This window comes from Taeniopygia guttata, chromosome 1 (assembly GCF_048771995.1).
Source record: "Taeniopygia guttata chromosome 1, bTaeGut7.mat, whole genome shotgun sequence".
Classification (NCBI taxonomy): Eukaryota; Metazoa; Chordata; class Aves; order Passeriformes; family Estrildidae; genus Taeniopygia; species Taeniopygia guttata.
In genome coordinates, this window is record NC_133024.1 from 107,519,586 (window position 1) to 107,541,814 (window position 22,229).

Consider the following 22,229-nt stretch of genomic DNA (forward strand, 5'->3'; position numbering starts at 1 on the left):
GTGCCAGCACGTGTCTTGGGAAAACTGTGAACAAAGACGGTTTGTTATCCTGTTGCCACTGAACAGAGAAATTAGATAGGCCTCGCAAATGGTATGAAAACCCACCCAGGCTGACAGAATCATCTGTCTTTGCTTGAAAAACACTGCACAGCTGCTAATGCTGCCAGAGGAGACAGGCCAGTAGCAGCTCTGTTCCTATAGCCAACCTCTGTAGCATCAACCTTCAGGGCTCCTGGGGCTAAAGACTGGTTTACAGCTAAGTCAAACAGTTAATGCCATTAATAGCTCAGTAACAGGAACAGCTAAATAGCAACAGCTACAGCTCATCCCTGATCTTCTTCAGGAAAAAGAAAGAAAGAAGGCTCTTGTCCAGAAAGGGCTGAACACCACCAGCCCTCATTATTTCAGGGAAAATTAAAGGTTTTTAGCTAATATAGTAACTTTTATGTGACTCCTGCTTTCCTGAATAGCAGAACCAAGTTGATTTGAGCAGAAAGATGTTTTCACCTCACACTGCTGGGCTTGTACATCAGGAGTGCTGCACCCAGCTGAGGTGCTGGATAAAGACTACTGTTGTGTGTCGCCTTATCCAGGACTGTGCTGGGCAAAGGTACACATTTACACTTTTTTGAACTGCCAGATAGCAAATATGCAAACTTCCTCATTGCTCAGAGCACGATAAGGGGTTTCCATCTGACTCCCCTTGCAGGGCCTGCACAGCCACGATAATCAGATCATTCAGAAGAGGACACATTTCAAATAAATGCCACTTGCATACAAAAGTTTTTTGCCTTAAATGGGATCATCTTTTCCTCAAGAGGAGTGGAAAAAGTGCCGTTTCTTTTCCTCTCATGTGCACAGCCACGTCAATTACATACCACTGGAGTAAGGAATATGTGCTTCTTTATTTTGTTTGAACTGAAGAGCAATCAAACCTACCCAGGCTTGTGTTCATGATGTACATTATATGTACCAAGGATATTTATATCACATATCAAAATCGATCAGAACATAAGGAAGGTAAAAACAAAAATAAAATAAAAGTCAATTCGTTTATGCTGTTAAGTTTGGCTTGAATATGATCTGCCTCAGCCTAACTGGTGAGGCACATGCCTTACTAAAATAAGGAAACATTTACAGCTGAGAGTATAATGTGCAGCTAAACCTCTTGGGAAACAAATTTCCTGTTCAGGTCCTAATTCGTATAATACCATCACACTGAAGACTCATGTACTTCCCCTCTTTGCAGCTCCAAGCTGGGTTGTTTGTGCCAACACACATCAGACCCTAGTGTGTTGCAACCTCAGGTAAAGAATTCAGTTTTAATTTGTTCAAATTTTTAATTGCTTTAATTTGAAAAGCTGGACAATAAACCAATTCCCCTCGTTTCCAAAGATTTATTGCTTTTTCCAATTTATTGAACATTCAGTGAGGCTGTATTTCAATTAAAGGCAGCAAAACTGTTAATGGTCTATTAACGACACACTGCATCTATATAAAGATGCAAATATACGTCGCGGCCAATTTTCTGGCCCGGTGAGATAATTTCTTCTTTTCCTCGGAGTGAATTATCGGCGAACAACTCATAATTTTATACCAGCCGGTATCTCTGGCTACTGCTTGACGGCGAGTATCTGCGGCGAGGGGGGCCTGGTTTGGCACCCAGGGAAGCGGCCCGTTGCCTCGGGGCCGGGGCCAGGCGGGGTCCGGGGAGCACAGAGGCAGTGGGGAGCAGGGCGGGCTGGCACAGGGAGCCGGGCCCCTCTCGGGCCGGGCTGCCCGACCGCGGCCTCCCCTCAGGACCGCGGGCCCGGCCCGCCGGGCGATGCTCCCGCCGTTACCACGGCAACCGCGCCGCCGGCCCCACGTGACCCGCGGCCAGCCCGCCCGTTACCAGGGCGGGGGCGTTGGGGGGAGGGCGCTCTTGTTTCCGATTGGCTGCTGCCGGGGCTCGCTGATTGGCGGGGGGAGCACGGCGGCGCGCCGATTGGCTGGCCCCGGAGGTGAGGCTGTGGGGTGATGGCGGCCGCCCCGCGCCGGGGCGCAGACAAAGGCGGCCCAAAAGCTGCTCGAAGGTTGCCCGGGCTCCCCCCGAGCCCCCGGGCTGGCGCGGCGCGGGATGGCCGCCGGGGAGCCGCGGCTCTTGGCGCGCTGCTGGGAGGCGGCAATGCAAGCCTGGCCCGGCGCCCACACGCAGCCCGCGCCCTCCCCGACTGGCGCTGGGGCACGCGGCGCGCGGGGAGGCGGAGCCGCTGTCACGCTCGCCGCACGCCCGGCAGCCAATGGGCGGCCCGGGAGAACGCGGGCAGCACGCGGGGCCCGCGTGTCCCGCGGCACGGGCTGTCAATCACCCGCCAGTCGCTCGCCCCGCCCCGCCCGCAGCGCCGCTCGGTGCCCGTGCCCCTCGCTGCCCCCCGTGCCCGCGGCCGCACCGGCGCTGGGGAGCCTTCTGCGGCCGCCGCTGCCTTGTCACAGAGCTGGAGTACGAGAGAGTCGCCGCCGCACTAGAGCGGCTCCCCCGCGGCTTCGGTTTCAGCCGCCAGCGCCAAGCCAGCGCGGCCCGGCCCCCGCGGGACGCCCGCGGTACGGGCTCTGCTCCCGGCGCCCTCCCCCGCTGGGGGCCGAGAGGCGGAGCCGCCGTGGCCGCCGCCCGCCGCCTTTATCTGGCGTGGCGGCGCGGGGGGTGGCGCTGGGGAACACCTTGTTGTAAGATACGCGCTATAAATACGGCGCCGGGGATGGGTGTGCGGCCACGGGCGGCGGGGAACAGCTTCGAACTGCGGTGGGTGCCGTCCTCCGCGGCACGGCGGCTGGGGACCGCTTGAATTTTAATTACCGGCGCGGTGCGGAGCTGCCGTTCGCTTGGGCACTCCCGACACCCGGTTCCCGGGAGGAGTTGCGAGGAAAGTTCTGCGTTTTGGCTAGTTTTGTACGGAGGGGAGCGGCGGCAGCGAACCCCGGCGGCTGCGGCAGGGCAGGCGGAGGAGCGGAGGGTGAGAGAGGGGACGGAGAGGGGAGGGCTGAAGGGAGGGCACGGGGCTGGGGATAAAGCGGCGGGGGAGGAGAAGGCGCTGGCGGGAGGGGACGGGAGGACGGGAAGGCGGGCTGGGGGAGGGAGGAGGGAGCGCCGCTTCTAACCCCGGCGCCTCCGCCGCCGCCTCCCAGCAGGACTCTGATCGCGGGCAGCCGCCGAGCCCAGGCCGCGACGGAGGGCGGCCGGTGCCGCTAGCGCCGAGGAGGAGGAGGAGGAGGTCGCCGCCGGAGGAGCCTCGCGGTCCGGTCCCAGCCGCGTCGCTGAGCACGCCTGCCCGGCCGCCAGCATGATGCAGATCTGCGACTCGTACAGCCAGAAGTACTCCCTCTTCAACGCCATGAACCGCTTCATCGGCGCCGTCAACAACATGGACCAGACGGTGATGGTGCCCAGCCTGCTGCGCGACGTGCCGCTGCTGCTGGAGGAGCTGGACGCGGCGGGCGCCGTGTGCCCAACCCGGGATGCTGCCCTGCCGCCCGGCGACCCCGGCGCCTACTTCTCCCGCAGGGACATGTACAGCCACTACATGCTGCTCAAATCCATCCGCAACGACATCGAGTGGGGCGTGGTGCAGCCGCCGGCGGGCGAGGAGGCCGCCCGCAAGAAGGACAAGCTGGGCGGCGGGCCCGCCGAGGAGGGCGAGGGCGAGGAGGACCTGGAGCAGCAGTTCCATTACCACCTCAGCGGACTCCACTCGGTCCTCTCCAAGCTCACCCGCAAGGCCAACGTCCTCACCAACAGATACAAGCAGGAGATCGGCGTCAGCAGCTGGGGGCAGTGAGCGCAGCGGGGAAGGGGCTCCGAGCCGGCGGGAGCGGCGCGTCCCCGCCCGGCGCTGCCGCTGCTGCGGCGGCCGAGGGCAGCGCCCCGGGCCCGGGCTTCCCTGCGCGCTCCCGAGACTGCAGCAGGTTTTCTACCAACGCACAAGCGAGAGAAAGAAATGTAAATTAATCAATACTAGTTTATTAATTATTTTGACCCCCCCTCCGTGTTTTTTTCGTTGTGCGGTCCGGGGCGAGCAGGCGCTGTGCCCGCCTCGGCAGGGAGGCTGAACCCGTGTGCGTACGAGGTGGTGGCATTGCTGGCTGATGATGAGGAGGCTCCGCTCAAGCCGATGAACATAACGAAACTGGCACGAAATTGTTTCTGTCACCTCGGAGGGAACCCAGTGAGCTAAGGAACATCCCTCTGTTGTGGGAGAGATGGCGGGTCCCATGGTTGTACATGTACTGGAGTTTATTTAAAACTTTTTTACTCAGATGTAGAGTATATTCTAAAATAAATGCAAATGTATTAACTAAGAGTGACCTAAACTTTTGGTATGATTTATCTTTAATTAAATGATATTTTTAACATCTAGAATTCTTCTGTTTTTCTTCTATGTTACATTCAGACTTGCCTTACTAGATACAGAAATCTCTCTGCAAGAGAGGGGGTTTTGTGGCTTTGTGTTTTTTTTTTTTTTCCATCAAAGCAATTAGGCAGTGATGATAACTTGGCACATCTAAAATGTTTGAATCACTATATTAAACTTAACCATACATGGCCTGAATTTTGGGAGCTGTTCCCAGCTGCACAGTGCAGTTGCTCTGTGTGAGTGCTGGCTTGAAGGTCAGTGCCTCTTTAACAAAATCTGAGAAGATCGAGTCATGGTTACTCTGCAGGCAGCGATTCATGGAAATTGGACCAAAGCCGAGGAATGACTCTTGCTTTTTTCGGGAAGTATCTTAATGTACTGTGGGGAGCTTTTTTCTCTCCCTCAGAATAGGTCTGGCAGACTTGCCTCCCCAGTCTCTTGCATTTCTTTTCTCTAATCCTCCTTGGATTCCAGGAGTTAATTGGTTTTATATTGTCCAGATTGTATTGATTTCTTTCTCTCTACTTTTTTTTTCATTTTTCTGAAGTAAAGTACCTCACAATTGGGTGTCTAGATTGTGTTCTAACATTAAGTTCTGATATCAAAGTGCATTTGCTGGTTGTGATACAATACGTAACAGAGAATAAATGTTTAATAAATATGTAAGCCCTTACATCATGTAATTTTTTTTCTCAGGCACTGAAATGCCAAATTTGTAGACATACTGAGATTTCACTTTGTATTACTGTCATCAAATTTAGGGTTTGTTTGGTGGTGTTGGTTTGGGATTTTTCTTCTAAAAATAGAAGAATATTTCTCTTCAAGGATATTTTTGTTTAAATTCAGATATTCCTTAGCACTTTATTTTTCAGCCCAACTGTTAGGATGTTGTAGTAAAGCATGAGCACTCCAGACATGGTACTCGTTGGCAGATGTTTGTGTACGTTAAAACACTTGGCCTGAATCTATGTTTAAAAATATATATATATTGGAAGGTTTTTTTCCCTTCTGGGGTAAAGAACAGCTTTGTAAGGCTGGATAATTTTTAGTTTGGCGATGCTTGTTCTTTTCGTAATGTTTTTAGTGCCTCTTCCCCTCCCCTCTTGGGAAGATGCCAGGAAAAAAAGTCAGCAACAAGGAGAGGGATTACCCTGGTTTCCTAACATGTCAGCTTGCCAGTCTTCCCACAGTGGAGCTAATGCAATGTGAAAGGTGCAGTGCCCTGTGCTGGATGGTGAAGCTCTGTTCTGAAGACAAGGCTGAGGGAGAACCTGTTCTGCTGTGTGGCTCCCTTCTGGCCCTGCACTCCATCAGCTGGAAACCACAGGCAAAACCTCAGACAAAAGCAGCTCTTGCAGTTTCACCCCTGTGCCTTTTGATCTCCTGGTAACTTCTCCCGGTATGGGTTTAGACAATACTGTTTAAATGTTGCACAAGAGACAATGTGATGCTGATTTAGGCTATGAGTAATGTCAGAAAAATAGTGTTACATTAATGCAGCAGAGCCATGATGATGGCATCCATTCCCTTTGCATTCTAAAATAAAAAGCACAAAAGTTTTGGTGAAAGAGCAGCTGAAATCTTGTGCTATGGGGCAGCACAAGTGGCATTTCCTTACCGGTAAAACTTTGGGTAAGAGGAGAAGGAGGAGGACTCTGTGACTCAAGGGTTTGCCTTGCCCCTCTCTGTGACTAAGCTGCAGTTGCTGCATTGCACGTGGCTCCCATGCAGGGGCCCATGCTGGGCTGGCAGCAGCCCTGCTAATCCCAACTCAGCAAAACCTGCTGAGAGCCACAGCAGCTGAAGAGACTCCTGCCACCTCCCACCTGGAAGCTGCCTTAGAATTTCCCCTTCTCAAGGGCATGGGAGAGAATTGAGGCTCTTGGGATCAAGAAAGTGATATCTTAATGCAGGGGGGAGAAAACAACAGATAAAACCAGGCATGACTTGGCTGCTGGCTGTTGTGTAAAACAACTTGGCTTAAAAGGTGGGGTGGTCAGGCAATTATGTAAATGCTGACTCCTGGCATTGCAGTGAGCAAAGATGAGATTGCAGAGTCTTAATGCAGGTTTTGTATGTTAGATGCTAAATTGGGAAAAAATTCCGTCAGCAGCACTATATAAAACAATTAGGTTTGTTATTAAGGAGTTATGTTTCCTTTTGAAGGACTGGATCACTTTAAGTCTCCCAATTGTTTACAGAGTTCAGCAAACCTTCAGGCTGGTCTGGTAGAGTTAATCTGGTACTTGTGTTAATGACAAATTACATCAGTCTAATGTAAATGTATCTTCATGATCTCAAATACTTTGGGAAATGACTTAACTTCTTAGCCACACACAGGCAAAAAGACAACTTGCCAAACAGCCATGCTCAAAACAGGGGATATGCACTGTGAGAAGCAGTTGTCATTTTTAGCTCACTTAAGTGAAATAGACTCCATATAGAGCAAGGCAGACATTAGAAGAGCAGTAAATAATGAGATTCAGAGTTGTTTGCACTAACAAATTGATTACAGCAGAAGTTATCTTACAGCCAAGGAGCCTCAAGGACAGTGCTCATGGCATGCATCAGTTAATATATGAAAGTGCAGTATCTGTCATTATAGCTCATGAGTCAACTCTTGTTTTTGTGTATACAAAAGAAGGACAAAGGAGGGGAAAGCCGTGCTTTTCTCTCTCTCTTTCTCTCTATAAAAATAAAGGATGGGTGTGAGTTCCATGGGAAGAACAAGAATCATGGCCTGGTCAGTGCTTGTTGGAAGCAGATTCAGCTGAGTCAGGCTAGTAGGAAGTCACCTTCCTACTTTCCCTCTGAAAGCTCTTCCTTGCAGAGGGTTCTAACTAGATCAAGATATTCGTGTTTTGTGGTTTGTTTCCTCTCCCCTGCACAGGCTCTTGCACCAAGACAATGTGAGTCATCAGTAGATTGGCTTTGCTGAAAGATGCACGAATGTTAGTGGTCAGAGGGAAGGTTCTGTTAGGATCTTATTATCATGTACTTAAGCTCTGCACCCTCTTCTGTCAGGAAACAAACAAACAAACAAAAGAAATAGAAAACATCTCTTTCTATGCCTTTGGATTTGATACAGAGCTAATCTCTTTGCAGAAAAGTCCAGAGCAATTTTCCCTCTTTCTCTGAAGTCTTGAGTAGAGGACGGGATGGAGTGGAAGTATTACTTTTTATTATTCATACTTTTAAACTTTTAATTTTTTTATTATTTATATTGAGGTAACAGCGTTAGGTACCATAGGTACCGTATTCCAATGAGATCAAAGATCATAAAAAAAAAATTGGATAGAAAGAAGTGTAGTTTAAATCCCCTTGCCATGGGTGGAGACACCATCTGCTAGCTCAGGTTGCTCAATGCCCATCTGGCCCTGAGCACTTCCAGGGATGGGACATCCACAGCTTCTCTGGGCAACCTGTGCCAGTGCCTTGCCATGCTCACAGTAAAAACATTTCTTCCTAATATCTAATCTAAACCTATTTTCTTTCAGTTTGAACCCATTTCCCCTTCTCCTGTCTGTATGTGCCCGTGTCGAAAGCCCCTCTCCAGCTTTCTTGTAGCCCTCTTTAGGTTCCAGAAATCTGCTGTAAGAACAACCCCAATCCTCTCAGCCTGTCTTTTTAGGAGAGGTGCTCCAGCCCTCTGATCATCTTTGTGGTCTCCTCTGCACTCACTCCAGCAGGTGCCTGTCCTTCCTGTGTCAGGGACCCCAGAGCTGGATGCAGCACTGCAGGTGGGGTCTCGTGAGAGCAGAGCACTGGGGCAGAATCACCTCCCATGACCTGCATCTCGGGGCAGCCCAGGACACATTTGGCTTTCTCTGAGCACAAATTGCTGGATCATGTCAAGCTTTTCATCAAACAACGTCCTCAAGCTGTTTTCCTCAGGGCTGCTCTCACCCATTCTCCATGCAGCCTGTGTCTGTCTGTGCTTGGGATTGCCCTGACCCACATGCAGGACCTTGTGCTTGACCACAGGGTTCCCACAGGCCCACCTCTCACCCTGTCCAGGTCCCTCTGCATGGCATCCCTTCCCTCCAGCGTGTGCCTGAGGGTGCCTCAGTCCCACTGTCCATGTCACCAGCAAGGATGCTGAACAGTGCCAGTCCCAATACTGACGCCCCTGGAGCACCTTTGGTCACTGCTCTGCACTTGACCACAACTCTGTGAGTGCAATCAGCACGCCAATTCCTTATCCATGGAGTTTCCCACCCATCAAATCCACGTCTCTCTAGTTTAGAGACAAGGATGTTGCGTGGGAGAGTGTCAAATACTTTGCACAATTTCCTACACATGACGTCAGTTGCTTTCAAAGATCTTAAGTGATAGTACACACAGGGGAAATAGAAGGGCACAATGGGTTATAACCTGCCACAAAATCTGAGGCAAGTGCAATCTAGGTGAGCATTGCAAAAGCATCTCCAGATTTGCGTGCATTTTTCTGTTATTTGTCATTGTCACCCCTAAACAAGCAGAAATACCTAAATGTGTTAGTACTAATGTTGTAATTTTTTTTTCCCAGACCACAGACTTATATGACAAGTTTAGGTCAAAATTTGTTTTAAGGAATGAAGCTATAAATGCCTTTCCTAGAGGAAATTTGCAAATAGGAGTGCCATAATTGTATATTTTTTTGCTGCTAGCAATTGCCAGAATGAGCACTCTTTGTAAAAAGTAACATTCCTTCTCTGTTCAAATATCCTTATTTGACCCAGAGTGATAGAATGGGGAAAGCACCTTCCAGTTCTTGTGCTTTTTGAATTTTGTTCTGAAGGAATGGCACAGTAGAAGCTTAGAGTACTTACAGAGAAAGCAGGTGCCTCTGTGTTAAATCACAAAACAGTGAATGAGCTTCCCCATATTTGTTAGGTCTGTCATAGTATCAGTTGTATCTTTTATCATGTCTGCATACATCTGATTCTAAAATTATTCTGTCTTTTTGTTCTGGCCTGTTATATCTTAACAACTTTAGGGTACAAACAGCAGGGTCAATATTCCACAGGCCCAGACACACCATTCTAGACACTTTAGCTGAGCCTTTTTAAGTTCATCTCACTTTCCCATCTGTATTTGAACTGAGAAGATGGGCAGAATGCCCAAAGCCATGACTCAGAGTACAGCACAGGAACGTGGCATCCCCCTTGCCTTGGGATTGCTTGCTGATCACTGGTTTATGTGCTGGAGCAGGGAGACAGATGCTAGGTGAACCATTCCTTCAAGGATTTACTACAGTTGTATAATGTTTGGAAGAGAGAATGGCAATGGGGAGTTTTCTCATCCTGTAACCAATATATGTCCCTCCCAATTCCTTTTTCCCCCTGTCTGAGAATTTTCCTCTCTGAAATTCCTGGTAAACCAAGATCTTTTGTCGCCCAGACAGCTCTCAATTTTCAGCTGAGCTGCAATTACTAATAACAGGAGTATTAAGTGATTTCATGATATTTTATTGTCTGAATTGTATAGTTAAACCTGGCTTCTTTTATTAACCTGCTGTTTTCCATGTGGAGGCACTTTTCTTTCTAAAATGTTTCAGTAGTGATGGCTGATCACCAATCCATACTTTGAGAAATATCAATGTCTAAATAGATCTTTTGAAGGCAGAGCCCACAATGCAGAAAGAAATGGTTTCTGTTGCTAATGTGTGCAGTGCTTATCTTTTGACGTGCCCTAATAATTGCTATTCCTATTAACTGTAGCATCACACACTGAGAGAAAACACACCCTGTCGCGAGCCTGAACAGAGACAAGGAAAAGCAGGGGAGCTGGCAGATCACGGCCTTGGCATTTCTGATACTGCCTTTTGTGTTCAAGTTCAGTGTAATGCAAAAAAAAAAGCCTCATTTAAAGAAGTTGAGAAGTCTGGCTATAATGAAACAGGCAGTAGATTTCTTTCAGCTTTCACTGGTATTGGTATATGGTATTTTGCAAAGACTGAAATAATTCCTCATCCAGGTGAATACAGTCATGAAAGCCTTCATTTCAACAACCAAACACAATCATTGTTTTTGAAGGTCTTTTTATTTTAAGACCCAGCAGTGACTATTTCTTGACTGGTTTAAGCTCAGGCAGTGCCAAGAGGGCTGGTCCTGTTCTGTCCCCTGACTCCCATCCCAGCCCCGTGAACCCTCCAGTTCTGCTGTGCTGGCACAAGCACTCATGCTGCAATGGAGTTACCAGACTTAGGGAGCTGATCCAGATCAAAATTAGCAGAGGAGAAAAGCTTTCAGCTGTACTAATTCCCTCATTCAGCAGAAGGTGTAGCTGCATTAGCTGCGGGCTGGTGTTGGAGGAAGGGTTGGGAGCACGCTGCCAGAAGGCAGAATCAGACCTCCCCTCCTGGCAGCCACTTCCAAGTAGATTGGATTAAGCATGTTGTGAAAGCATCATCTGAGTCCCATCTTCCAAAGAGGTTTGTATGCTGATGAGTTTCAGTATCACTGAAACTGGCGGCTGCTCGGGGCTGAGATCCTGGGCACAACACTGATGTGCCACCTCTGCCAGGTGCCAGCCCCTTGTGCCAGAGCCTGCAGTCCCTAAGGAGGCAGTGCTGGCTCCCCAGCCACTCTCCTGGCAGCTGGGACACTCAGCAGGGCGGCAGGAACCGCTGGGGACAAGCTCTGAGGAGGCTGAGGTCACACCTCATCCCTCTGGCTCTTGGCTGCCTCTGTCCCCTCGTGGTGGCCATGGCAGAGAAGCGATGGTCCCACACAGAATTTAACAGCCATGGCCAAGAAGAGATGGTCCCACACAGAATTTAACAGCCATGGCCAGGAAGGGATGGTCCCACATGGAATTTAACAGCCATGGCCAAGAGATGGTCCCACACAGAATTTAACAGCCATGGCAGAGAAGCGATGGTCCCACGCAGAATTTAACAGCCATGGCCAGGAAGAGATGGTCCCACATGGAATTTAACAGCCATGGCCAGGAAGTGATGGTCCCACACAGAATTTAACAGCCATGGCCAGGAAGAGATGGTCCCACACAGAGTTTAACAGCCATGGCCGAGAAGAGATGGTCCCACACGGAGTTAAGGAGGAGACTCTCAGCTCCTTCAGAGCGCAGCCAACAGTGCTGCTGCCATCAATTTTGGTTGATATGAAAGGGTTCAATACTTCTGGATTGTGTGTGAGGGAAGGAGGAAGGGACAACAGGAGCGCTGGTGCATCTTGTACGCAGGCACTGACACATGCCTGGCCTTGTGCAGGGATGGGAGCCCAGGACTTGCCCTCCCTGGGAGCACCCTGAGCACAAGGTCTCTCTTGCTCTCTAATTAAAGGATGCCATGCAAAGTAAGGCTGTGGCCAGAAGACTGAGAGCCAGGAGAGCAGGTTGCTCCTGAAGTGTTGAACCACTCTTAAAGAAACCTCAAGATGTGAACTTGAAGCTAATTGGAAGATTGAAAATAAAGTCTGTGCAACCCCTCAAAGGTGCCAGTGGGTAAAAAGGCAGAGTATTTTGTGGAGAATCCTTCTCAGCAGACATGCTGTAAGACCACTATCAAGCCTAAAACCATTTCTTGTGGAAGCTGTGGCTAAGTGGAGTGCAGATTTTGGCACAGTTCTCTCCTCTGGCTCACCTTGCCTTCTGCAGGAGGTAGGATCTTACTGTGGCACAGGAGCAACCAGACTTCTTTTCTTGCCTCCGCATCACTGTGCAAGGTAAAATTTTCCATTGCTGTTGCTGCAACCATCGTGGATGAAGAGAAAAGGAAGGCAGCAAGAATTTTGCCTAATTCTCTCCGTTGGGTACGTAGCTCTGCATGGCAATGGCTTTCCCAGCCAGCCTCTCTCTTCTACCCTCCCTGTGGCACTGGAGCTTTGCCATGCCCTATGCTGACTCTCAGCTTCTGTTCCCTCCTTACTCTTAGAGCAGCCACCTGGAAAACACAGGAGGTTGCAGGCAGGAGCCTGTACCACCATGAAAGAGTAGGAGGGAATGCCTGTTGATTTTGCCAGAAGATGCTGCCTTAATGAGAAGGAGAAGCAGAAATTAATCCACTGCAATGTGAACAAGAGTGCTAACCCACAGTGTTCCTCCAAACTTCCTGCCCAGCTTCCTTCACACAGAAAGCAGAAGGTAGGGGAGGATGTTGTTCACCATGCCCCATCTGACCTGGAGTCACCACGCAGGACGAGGAAGACGCCTTGGTGCCCACGGTGCCCTTTTGGTCTGCATGTGTGTAATGAGTTACCCAGACAATTCTGGAGAAGAGCTTCCATCAGAAACGTGGCTGAGGGCCCTGCCCCATGGCCTGAATCACACAGTCACACAGGGTGAGGATGTTGATGATGTTGGTTGCAGTGGGAGCTGCCCTCTACATCAAGGGCTGGGCTTTAGGGGCTGCCACACCAAGTCCCTCCTCCTCTTCCTCCCCTGACTTGGTGCTCTGGGGACATCTCCAGGTGCAGTGCCTTTCTCCATGAAAGTCAGTCTCAGAAGAGACTGGCTGTCAGACTCTGAAGCACTTGCTGCTTTTGACTGTGTGTTTTGGACAGAATCCCCTTCCATCTGCATTGATGCAGCTATTGTTTGTATACATGATTTTAAGGAGGGATTTCCTTTCCTTGCTTCCTTCTCCTTTTAATATCATGTAGCAGCTAGAAGCAGGGAAAAGAGACTGGCACCATATGACCAACCAGCTGTCTGTGGACTGTCAGAGCATATTGAAAGGAACACAATGTGACTACCTTGGGTGCTTGATCGTTCAGACTCTGTTGGCTAAGCTGTACACTACCTTCCTTCCACTCAATTATCCTGAATATCACTAGGTCAGTGCATGGTTTACGGGACAGTGTTTTGAATTTTAAAAAAAAGTCATCTGGTCTATATCCAGTCCATGGTGAAAGTCCCTTCCTAGGAAAGCAGCATGACTCATGCTGGCAGAGCATCAGCTGCCAAGTCATTCTTGCTGTTGCACAGCAATATCTCCCCTTTTCTAAATTGCCTTTAAAGGCAGGAGAGTGGGTCACCTTTGCTCCAGCTTCAAGGTAGCAAACACAAGTGTTTAGCAACGAGAATACCAAAGGATGTGAAGCAAAGCTAAGTATAGATGCCTCACACTGACTGTTGTTGGAGAGATGGTGAGTTGTCTTTGACCTCAGTCCTCTCAGTTTTCTCTGCAGAGGAAACACAAATGCATTTTAAAGACCTCTTCCATTATTTGTGAGCTTCGTGGATGTATGAAGACATGTAAGCATCCTTCAGTTTCTGTTATAAAATCAAGGTGCTTTTACAGAGGGAAAGGAAAGCACCCTGAGGTGCATAGACAACAAAAGGCACAATCTGAAACCAATGCAGTGGAGCAGAGAAAGGCAGTTCTGGGGCACTAGGAAAGAGACAATCTCTGCCACTTGAGGAATCTATCAGGTAAAGGCTTTTCTGAGGATGCCTCCTAAACTGTGCTCTCTGACACAGCCAGTTGCCAGAACCATTAGGCACAAGTTCTTCAGGTTCAAATTTGATGTGGGAGGATTCCCCAAGAAGTTGACCCAAAGAGAGGAGATGTTCCTTAAGCAAAGAGAGAAGAGTTTTTCATTATTAATTGGATAAAATGACTAATTTCTAGGAAGTCCCAGTTTCTCTGAATTGGCAGATTTGAGTTCCCTCAATATCCAGATGACTGCATTATACTCTGCATGCTTTGCCAGCAGACATACTGCCTTATTTACTCAGGAGCATGTCGTGTTTTACTTGACAGGTGGTAAAAACATGGTCTGCTTTTCTTCTCTTTAACATTCTAATTTTTAGGCTACTGAGGTATGCTCCCATGCCTTCACCTATTCAAGGAGGATAGGTTCTCATAAAAACTGTATGATGATTGTTATTGATTATGACCAATAATATATTATTTTTGTCTGTCCCTTCTTCCTTCCCTCTTGCATTATTTATACTGCAATCCTTTTCTTTCTAGTGACAATCAACATCGTTACCTCTCTTCACAAACTACTGTTTCTCAAGTCTACAGACCTTTGCAAGCAAGTTTCCAGTTATTCTTTTGGGGTTGTAATTTGTCTGAATGGATGTGGAATTATTGCATTTTCATTCCTGCAGGTATTTCCCTGCAGTTATAGAAGTCTGTGGAAAACCACACCATATTAAATCAGCGTTGTGGACTGAGACTGGGGACATGAGCTGGTGCCATGTACCTGCTGCAAACCTCAGTGCAGCAGAAAGAGCTTCTAATTACTCTGTGCCTGGAGTAGAAAGTTTGAGTACTCAAGGAATGGGAAATGGTGAGAAGCATATGAACAGAGTTGTTCCTCATTTCTATCTCAGCTCCTGCCATAGGAAAGGAGGAGAACTAAAACCTGCAGAAATCTAATTCTGGTTGCAAGAACATCATGGCAACTAATTTATATAATTTACTGATGATGCACTTAAAGAACTTGGTGTCTAGATAAAGCAAGTCAAGGCAATTCTAACTTATTAGCACGATGTACTTAACGTAGCTGATTTGAATTTCTGTGAATTAAGATATTTTGAATTAAAATTTTTATGATCTTGGGGTTTTTTTCCTTCTTGCTTCTACTGCATAGTATCTTCCTTCCTCTCTCTTTCCTTTTCCTTCTCAGAGAAGCTGTTTGGCAACCTGGGGTGGTTTTCCTGTCTGCATTTTTTGCATTTAGCCCCTGTGTTTTGGAGAAGTGCCTGCATGCAGCAGCCTAGACAGACTTCCAGGGCTGGAAGCACGTTTTCTAAAACATGGATGGAAGTTTACTTCACCTTTGGCCCTTTTCCACTGTGGAGCTGAAGAAATCTGTGAAGAAATCTGAGGGCTAGATTCAGTCCTCTGACCCCCATATTGCTCCCAGCACCCTACCCTAAATATTACTGCTTTTTCCAGGCAGATGTTTCACTGCCCAGGGAAATCTAGAAGAGGCTCTCATCCTTGCTCCCCATCTCCTCTTCTCTCTCACACCTTGGAAGAGAGTAGGAGATGCTCGTATCTCTCAACCCTTCTTGGTGATTTCTGTTTTCTTTCCCTTCTGGCCCCACAGAAAGAGGAGGTACTCCAAAAAACATCTCTCATTGTCCTCTCCTCCTGGTTTTGGGGACAGAAGGGAGCAGGATCCACTGCTTTTTGTTACTGTCAAAGTTACTGAGTCCCTTCCAGACCTGCTTGTACTTTTGTGATCAAGTTTAGGTGATACACAAAGTTGCCCTTTTCCTTTCTGCTTCCCAGAACAGCAGAGAAGTTTGAGAGAAGCAGTGGCTGTGAGAAAATTACTTTCCTATGAACAATGGGAAAGAAATAGCTGAGATCATGATGGGTGATCATGATCATTACCCTACTGTCTAGATCAACTTCCTAAAATTACTTTCCCAGGGAATGATAGTTTGTTTCAGTAAAATACAGATTTCAAGGGAGACCCTGATTACAAGGGAGAAGACCAAGTGTCAGGTAACATGGGCTTCCTCTAATATTCCCATTTATTCCCATCTTCTACAGTCCTCTCTCCCATCCAGTTCTTTTTTCCCACACATTCTTTGCCAATCTCTTCTCCCCGAGATCTGTTCCTGCTCGTGGGGAGTTTCATTTCAGTCCTTGCATGGATTTGGATGATATTACATCAGGCTTCATGTCGTGTTCTGGGGGAGAAAGCAAGACAGTAAATCTCTCCTGTATTTAACAGGCTAATTGTAATTTTGTGTAACCCACATCTCTGGCTTTCTGTTTCTCCAGGAGAGCTAGGGAGGAGCAGAGAAGGAAGAGCCAGAACTACCGAACAAAACCCCACAGCAGCCTTTTTGGCATCATTTGTGAAGGGAAGGGGAGAGAACGGGAGAGAGATCCTAATCTTAAATATATTTTAGGTGCTCCCATCCAACAGTGGCGGGTGTGGACTGAAACGCTCAGTAGCCGGGGAGATGGTAGATTAGGTGGGTTGTTTACTGCCAGATGGATAGAGGGAAAAGAGCTGGGAAGACTCAAGGAGGGTCTGCAGAAGGGTGTGAGGTAATGAGGTAAGTAATAGAAAGAAAAGCTCAAGTAAATTCCAGAGAAGTTGAAAATGGAAGCAGGAACCGGGAAATTTTTTTTTTTTTTTTTTTTTTTTTTTTTTTTTTTTTTGTCTGGGAACAGAGGATGCAGGGAAATAAAAAAAAAGATGGGAAGATGAAAGCCATGAGAGTTAATTCAGCTCCTATTAAAGCTGACAGCATTACTCTTTACAGATAGTAGGCTTGGCTCATAGGATGATTTTGGAATAGGACAGAAGGAGGAAATGAGGACTAGTAGACAAAACACAGACAAAAAGAGAGAGCAAGGAGAAGGAAAAAAGGCAAAAATGGAAATAGAAAATAGTTGAAAATTAATGCAGGGAAACATACTCTATATATTGGAAGTATGAAGGCAAAGGGAAGGGAGATTGAAACCAGAGGGGGAAAAAAAAGCATGAGATCATTTTGTGATTTCAGGTTTACATCCTAGGGTGTATGAGAGTCCTGCTTGTAGAGCTGAGACCTTGAGAAAAACCTGTGACAGATGTGAAGATGTGCAGGGCAGAATAGAAATGCAAACTATAAAAACGTATTACTTTATGCAGATACTTTCCTCTTAAGCTGTAAAGCCCAGGAGTGGAGTGGGCTCAGTGAGCATGCTGGGGGCTGGGTAGAGAAGATGGGAAGCAGCAAGTCAGAGAGCTGATGAGCAGGTGGTTTGGTACTGAGCTGTGTCTTGGTGGTGGTTGACTGTTGCTGTTGAGGCAGGATGGGAATGAATAGACTTGACTCAGAAGGCTGTTGAGAGTAAAACTCTGATTTATTCAAGATACAGCGCTCTTTTATATAGAGCTTCGCAATGACCAAATCCATTGGTTCTGAAGTGAAAACAATTTACACCATTGGTGCAGAGTGCTTGACACACAGTGATAGAACTTAACTATAAACAATGTGAAAAACAAAAGAAATAAAAAATTATTTACATTCTCTCCAGCTCTTTCTCAGGCATCTGCCTGGCTAGAAACTCTCAGTTTCTTTCTTTGACTGAATCTGAGTCCCACTCTGACATCTGAGGAAAGGAAAGCTTCAGCTGCAGCTCTTGCTGAAGCTGGGGCACTGTGAGGTCTGTCTACATGTTCTCTCTGGCATGGGGGCTCCCTGCCAAAAAAACATGCCCTCATGCTTCAGTCTTCTCCCTGGGGAGAACATGAATACCCAGTGCTCCCACAAAGCCTGCAGGAGCCAGGTGTCTCTGGCTGTGTCAGGACTGTGAAACCCCCAAGCCTCTGCGTTCCTGGCTCCCACAGATTTACCCTCACCATGTAGGAGGGTAAAACAGAGTCAGGTGCCAGTGTCCCAGTCCCTCCAGCCACAGGCTCTGGTTTCCAGAAGAGGGAAATGTCCCTGTGGGGATTGTGACACATACATTCCCCTAATTTGTGCCACCTCCAAGGTCTCTTAACCCACCAAGGGCAGCTGGAAATACCAACTCCTTGGTCAGATCTGGGTGAGCTGGGCTGATGGATTCAAAGCTTGCTAAGGGAGATCCAGGCATTTGTACACACAGAGTAAAATCATGTGGGTTTTTTTTCTTTTATTCCTTTTTCCTGAAAACCAGGCTTAAAGCAAGACTCCTGATCCTTTCCAGAAAGAAAAATCAGCCATGGGCTGCCTGTCGAGGGAGAGCAAGCTGCATGGGCATATGGGCTGCTGGTCCCATGCCTGGGAGAAAGCAGGTCCCAAAGCTCAGAAAAGTTAATTGTACACAAGGACTGACTGCCTGGATGCCTCTGGGGTAGGCATTGAGCTCTGCCTGCTGCAAGGTTGGTGAGAGCCCTGAAGTGTGTTTGGGCGAGGGAAAACTTCCTCCCAAGTGTGAGCAAGCCCTGTGCCTGGGGCAGCCCACTGGGTTTGCTCTGGTGCTTTAGAGCTGGACTCTTGTGGGTCCCTTCCAACTCAGAATATTCTGTGGATCTGTGATTCTTCACTCCCTCAGCTCCAGATCAGTGCCCCTGAGTGTGAAGGCTCTGGCTCCCATCACTGCAGTCAGACACAGAATCCCACAGGGAAAACTCCTGCTGGGATGGGCCAGACCTGCTCACACATCCACAGCTGGGCTGTCCGTGCCAGAAACTTCACCTCAGCCCAAGGACCAGCAATGCAACTGGTGTCCCTGTGGGAGCAACCCTGCCCTAATCAAGGGGGACATTTGTGCTGAGACAAGGTGCTTTTCCATGTGCTGTCTTCTTGCCTATGCATTTTCATGACATGAGCAGGATCTGGTGAGATTATCTTATTTTTCTTCTCAGCATGATGGCAGGAATCGATGGGAGTGGTGTTTAGAGCTTCACTGCCTGAGCTCCCGGCGCTCAGCCTGAAAAAGCACATCTCCAACAGGAAAACAACATCTTAAATAAACAGGATCACAAGCTTTAAGAAGCCTAACAGGTTTGTGGCAATGCATTTTGAAGAAAGAAATAGAAGTAGAATAAATATATATTCAATTACACGTGTTTTTAATAAACTTTGTATGGTGCTGAGAATGTTGTGTATACAATTCATGGTTACAAACTTCCCAAGGCAAATTCCTAAACCTCCTCTTCTTGTGGTATTCCTTCCTACCCCATCACTCAGGCATAACCCTGAGAGTGACAGAAAACTGCTACCCCAACTCTTCTGGGTTTGATCCCAGTCCTACAGAGCTGTAAAGTAGGATATGGGAAATATCAGGTCTTTTTTAAAGTAGAGAACTAAAGATGTGTGGGGTTTTTGGCCACAGCCATCAGCTGTGGCCAAAACCCCATGGATCCCTTAATTTTTCTTTTCCTGGGCCATGGCAGCTGTATATGCAGCACTGATTCCCCAAGGCTGGAGGGTTTTTTGTTGGTTTTTTTTTTTTTTTCTTTTTTTCATTTTCAATCCTGGTGCATTTTGTTCACTGTTCTTCAGTCTATTTATTGATTCTCCGTTTTTTTTCATGACTGTAAGTGCCTTTTCTTTTTACTCCTCCCTTTCCTCCCTCCCCCCAAAACATACCAGCCTGCATTCACTTAGGCCGAATCTCAATTTATTTACTGCCTTTTTAGAAGCATGTTTTTTTTCCTAAGGCTTGCTGAAAGAGAGTTGTCCATTAAGGCTCTTTTCCCACTGCAGAGAAGGCTTTGTCCTGTTTCTCATGGCATTTGTGGCAGATATGAAACTGCTGAAGACAAAATGTACTTTTGAATCAGGCTGAAACAAATGACAGCTGTGTGCAGGCAGATGGAGAAAGGGTCCCAGGGTACTTTTCAACTGTGGGACAGGACATATCACTTTAGCAAATTGTTACTAGCATCTGTTTTTGCAGGGGGCAGTTCTCTAGCCCCAGATAATCCCCTCTGAGTGCCAGGACTGGCTGTGCTGCTTGGCTGCTGATCTGACACTTCCCAGCAACTGAATAACTGCTACAAAGCAGCTATTCCAGAAGCAACATTGCTGCAAGATGAGTGAATTTATCTAAGCTTTCTACATTATTGTCAAAAAAGTAAGGGACTAATGCATGAAATTTGCTCTGTGCTGATGTTCGTGATAAGGAGTAAGCAGAGCCTTTGCCAATATTTTACTCTCTTATCAAAAAAGAATCAATAAAAGTGCTTCCTGGTAAATAGCACGTTTGACATGTGGCCTGTCTGTCAGGGCATTGGGAAGGCTGATAAATACCCAGTATCCTTACTAGAGTGCTTCCCTGGAAAACAAACAGCTTGGGGGAGAGAAGGGGCTGTGCAGCTCTGCAGTGCACTGTGTCTGTACTCAGCATCCACTGGACACTCCTATCCTGCTCCTCCCCTCTACCCTCTCCCTTCCCACTCTTCATTTCAGCCAAGGGAGCTGCTCAGGCTGCTCAGCCCCAGCTCAATGTGTACTGACCCACCAAGGGCTTTTCTGAAGGCTAGTGCAAGCTCTTAGTGCAGGACTAATAAATTATCGTTTATTCATTACTAAAGTGCTTTCAAGTCCAGGTAACACTGCTTAGCCATCCTCCTTCAAACCCTCCTCACGCCTCCCCCCATTTCCCCCAGAGCCCTGTCTTACCTGTCCTGCAGCCAGTACCAAGCTGAAGGCACAGCTCTGATGGGAGGCTCCTACACCTTCTTCACACTTGCTTAATGCAGGTCCAGGAATATTCAGCAACACCTTACTCCTCTCATGTGCTGCTCTGCAATGTGTCTTCTTCTTCTCTGCCATTTTTGATTAAGGTATGCTGAAAAAAATAGAAGTGATTGGATTGCTCTCCCCTGATTATCCTCCTGCTAACATAATTCATTGTCATTTAGAACATAATTTGCTGCTAGGGATGTGATTAGCTTGGATTAAGACACCATTAAATAAACAAGACTGGGTAAGAGTAAGATGGCTGCAGAAAAGACAGAGTTGTGCATCAGCTCACATCTTGTGTGATCATTAAATCATTAGTCGTGATTTAAAAATACCTGAAAATTTCTTAAGGCCTGAGGGAAGTCCTGAAGCAATCTGATCCAGTATTTTAGAGTTCATCTGAATGTGATCAGTGATCTTAAAAACAGTAAGTGTAAAATGGTGGACTGAAGAGTGCCTCTATACCTCCCACACAATCTCCTTGATTTCTTCCTTATCCTCCTTCCAGTGCAGCCCTCACTGGATGGGAACACTCACATGCTCAGTTGAAGCCATGGTTCTCAGCCTTTGTACTATGTGTTTCATAAAATGTGAAGCTTTAGGGAAATTCAAGTATCATCCTTTTTGGAATCCTTCTCTAGAGTATGTGGAGGTTGAAGGGGAAATTTGTTGAATCTTCAACAATGCTACAAAGTCAAGAAAGCCATCGCTTCCACTCACGAGCTGAAGGATGAGTTCTGCTTTGAGAGCTTCTGGTATTCACATTTCTGTTATATCCAGGTGGAATATTAAAATTCACATTTTTCCAGTGGCTGCAGAAATACATTTGAACAGCCAGGCAAAGTTACCATGGCTGTGAGCAGAGTGCTGTTAACTAAACATAGGGCCAGACCTCTATGCTGCACATCAAATGGGAGCTGTAACACTTTCTACATGTCCTTAGTAAGACCTAAGGACAGATTTAGCTGGGAAACAGAATGCATTGCTGTAAATACTAGTCTTTTATTTCTTCTCATCCTGAACCTCTCTGAGCCCAACTCTGCCTCCTTTACAATAAAAAATGTGGTTTTGTATTGTTCAGAACAAGAACTTCCAAATGAAGCTGTCTGTGTAAAGAGTAATGTAAGTGGGTTCCCAAGCATTTATTCTGCAAGCTACCTGACCTGCTACCTTTTGTTTGAATTAATTTGGCTGTTACATCTGATCCACAACTTCACTGAGAACAGACCTCTTGAAATTGCAACTCGAGCCAAAACTCAGGAGCCCTATGAGAAAGTGTTTAAAAGCTACAGGTTTTGACTGTAGTCCACAAATTCTGACAGCTAATCTTTCTTCATCATGTGTACAAACCCAGAATTGGAAACGTAGCACAGTTAATGATGTGGATTAGCCTTTTTTGCAAATGCTTTTGTGGAGAAACAAAACAAGCAGAGGAACTTTGTACTCTAATTTGTCTAAGCGTGTCAGAGCTAGAATGAAATTTGCTCAGTGTATATTTTCCCAGTTAGAAAAGCTACGCTTTTAAAAAATCTAAATGAACTCAGTGGTATCATTTGTTGACCCACCTGGAAGAGATGATGGGTCGAGGTCTGTTGACTTTCCTGGAATAGCTGGAATAGGCTGGCAGAGGGACAATGACCTGCAGGCCAAGGCTTTTGGTGGAATATAATCTTCCTGTGTTGACTCTTGTGTGACATTAGAGGTGAGACCGACATTCATTTACATTCTTCTGTTAAGTAAGCAGAGAGTTCTTGT

At 47.2% G+C, this 22,229-nt stretch overlaps 2 protein-coding genes across 4 annotated transcripts in view; both read left to right on the top strand.

The window, feature by feature from the left end:
* TSPAN7 (tetraspanin 7) overlaps positions 1-22,229 on the top strand; it is a 250,411-nt gene that overhangs the window by 115,473 nt on the left and 112,709 nt on the right. The gene's annotated exons all lie outside the window — the stretch shown is intronic.
* On the top strand, positions 2,562-4,396 carry MID1IP1 (MID1 interacting protein 1). Of its 3 annotated transcripts, none has more exons than XM_030264395.4 (2): positions 2,562-2,993; positions 3,166-4,396. In XM_030264395.4, exon 2 carries the CDS (start codon positions 3,321-3,323, stop codon positions 3,813-3,815), a length of 495 nt encoding a protein of 164 aa, XP_030120255.1. In that variant the 5' UTR covers positions 2,562-2,993; positions 3,166-3,320; the 3' UTR covers positions 3,816-4,396.

What these genes read in the sequence shown, in the direction of transcription:
- MID1IP1 (XM_030264395.4), top strand. Translation starts at nt 3,321, where the DNA reads ATGATGCAGATCTGCGACTCGTACAGCCAGAAGTACTCCCTCTTCAAC.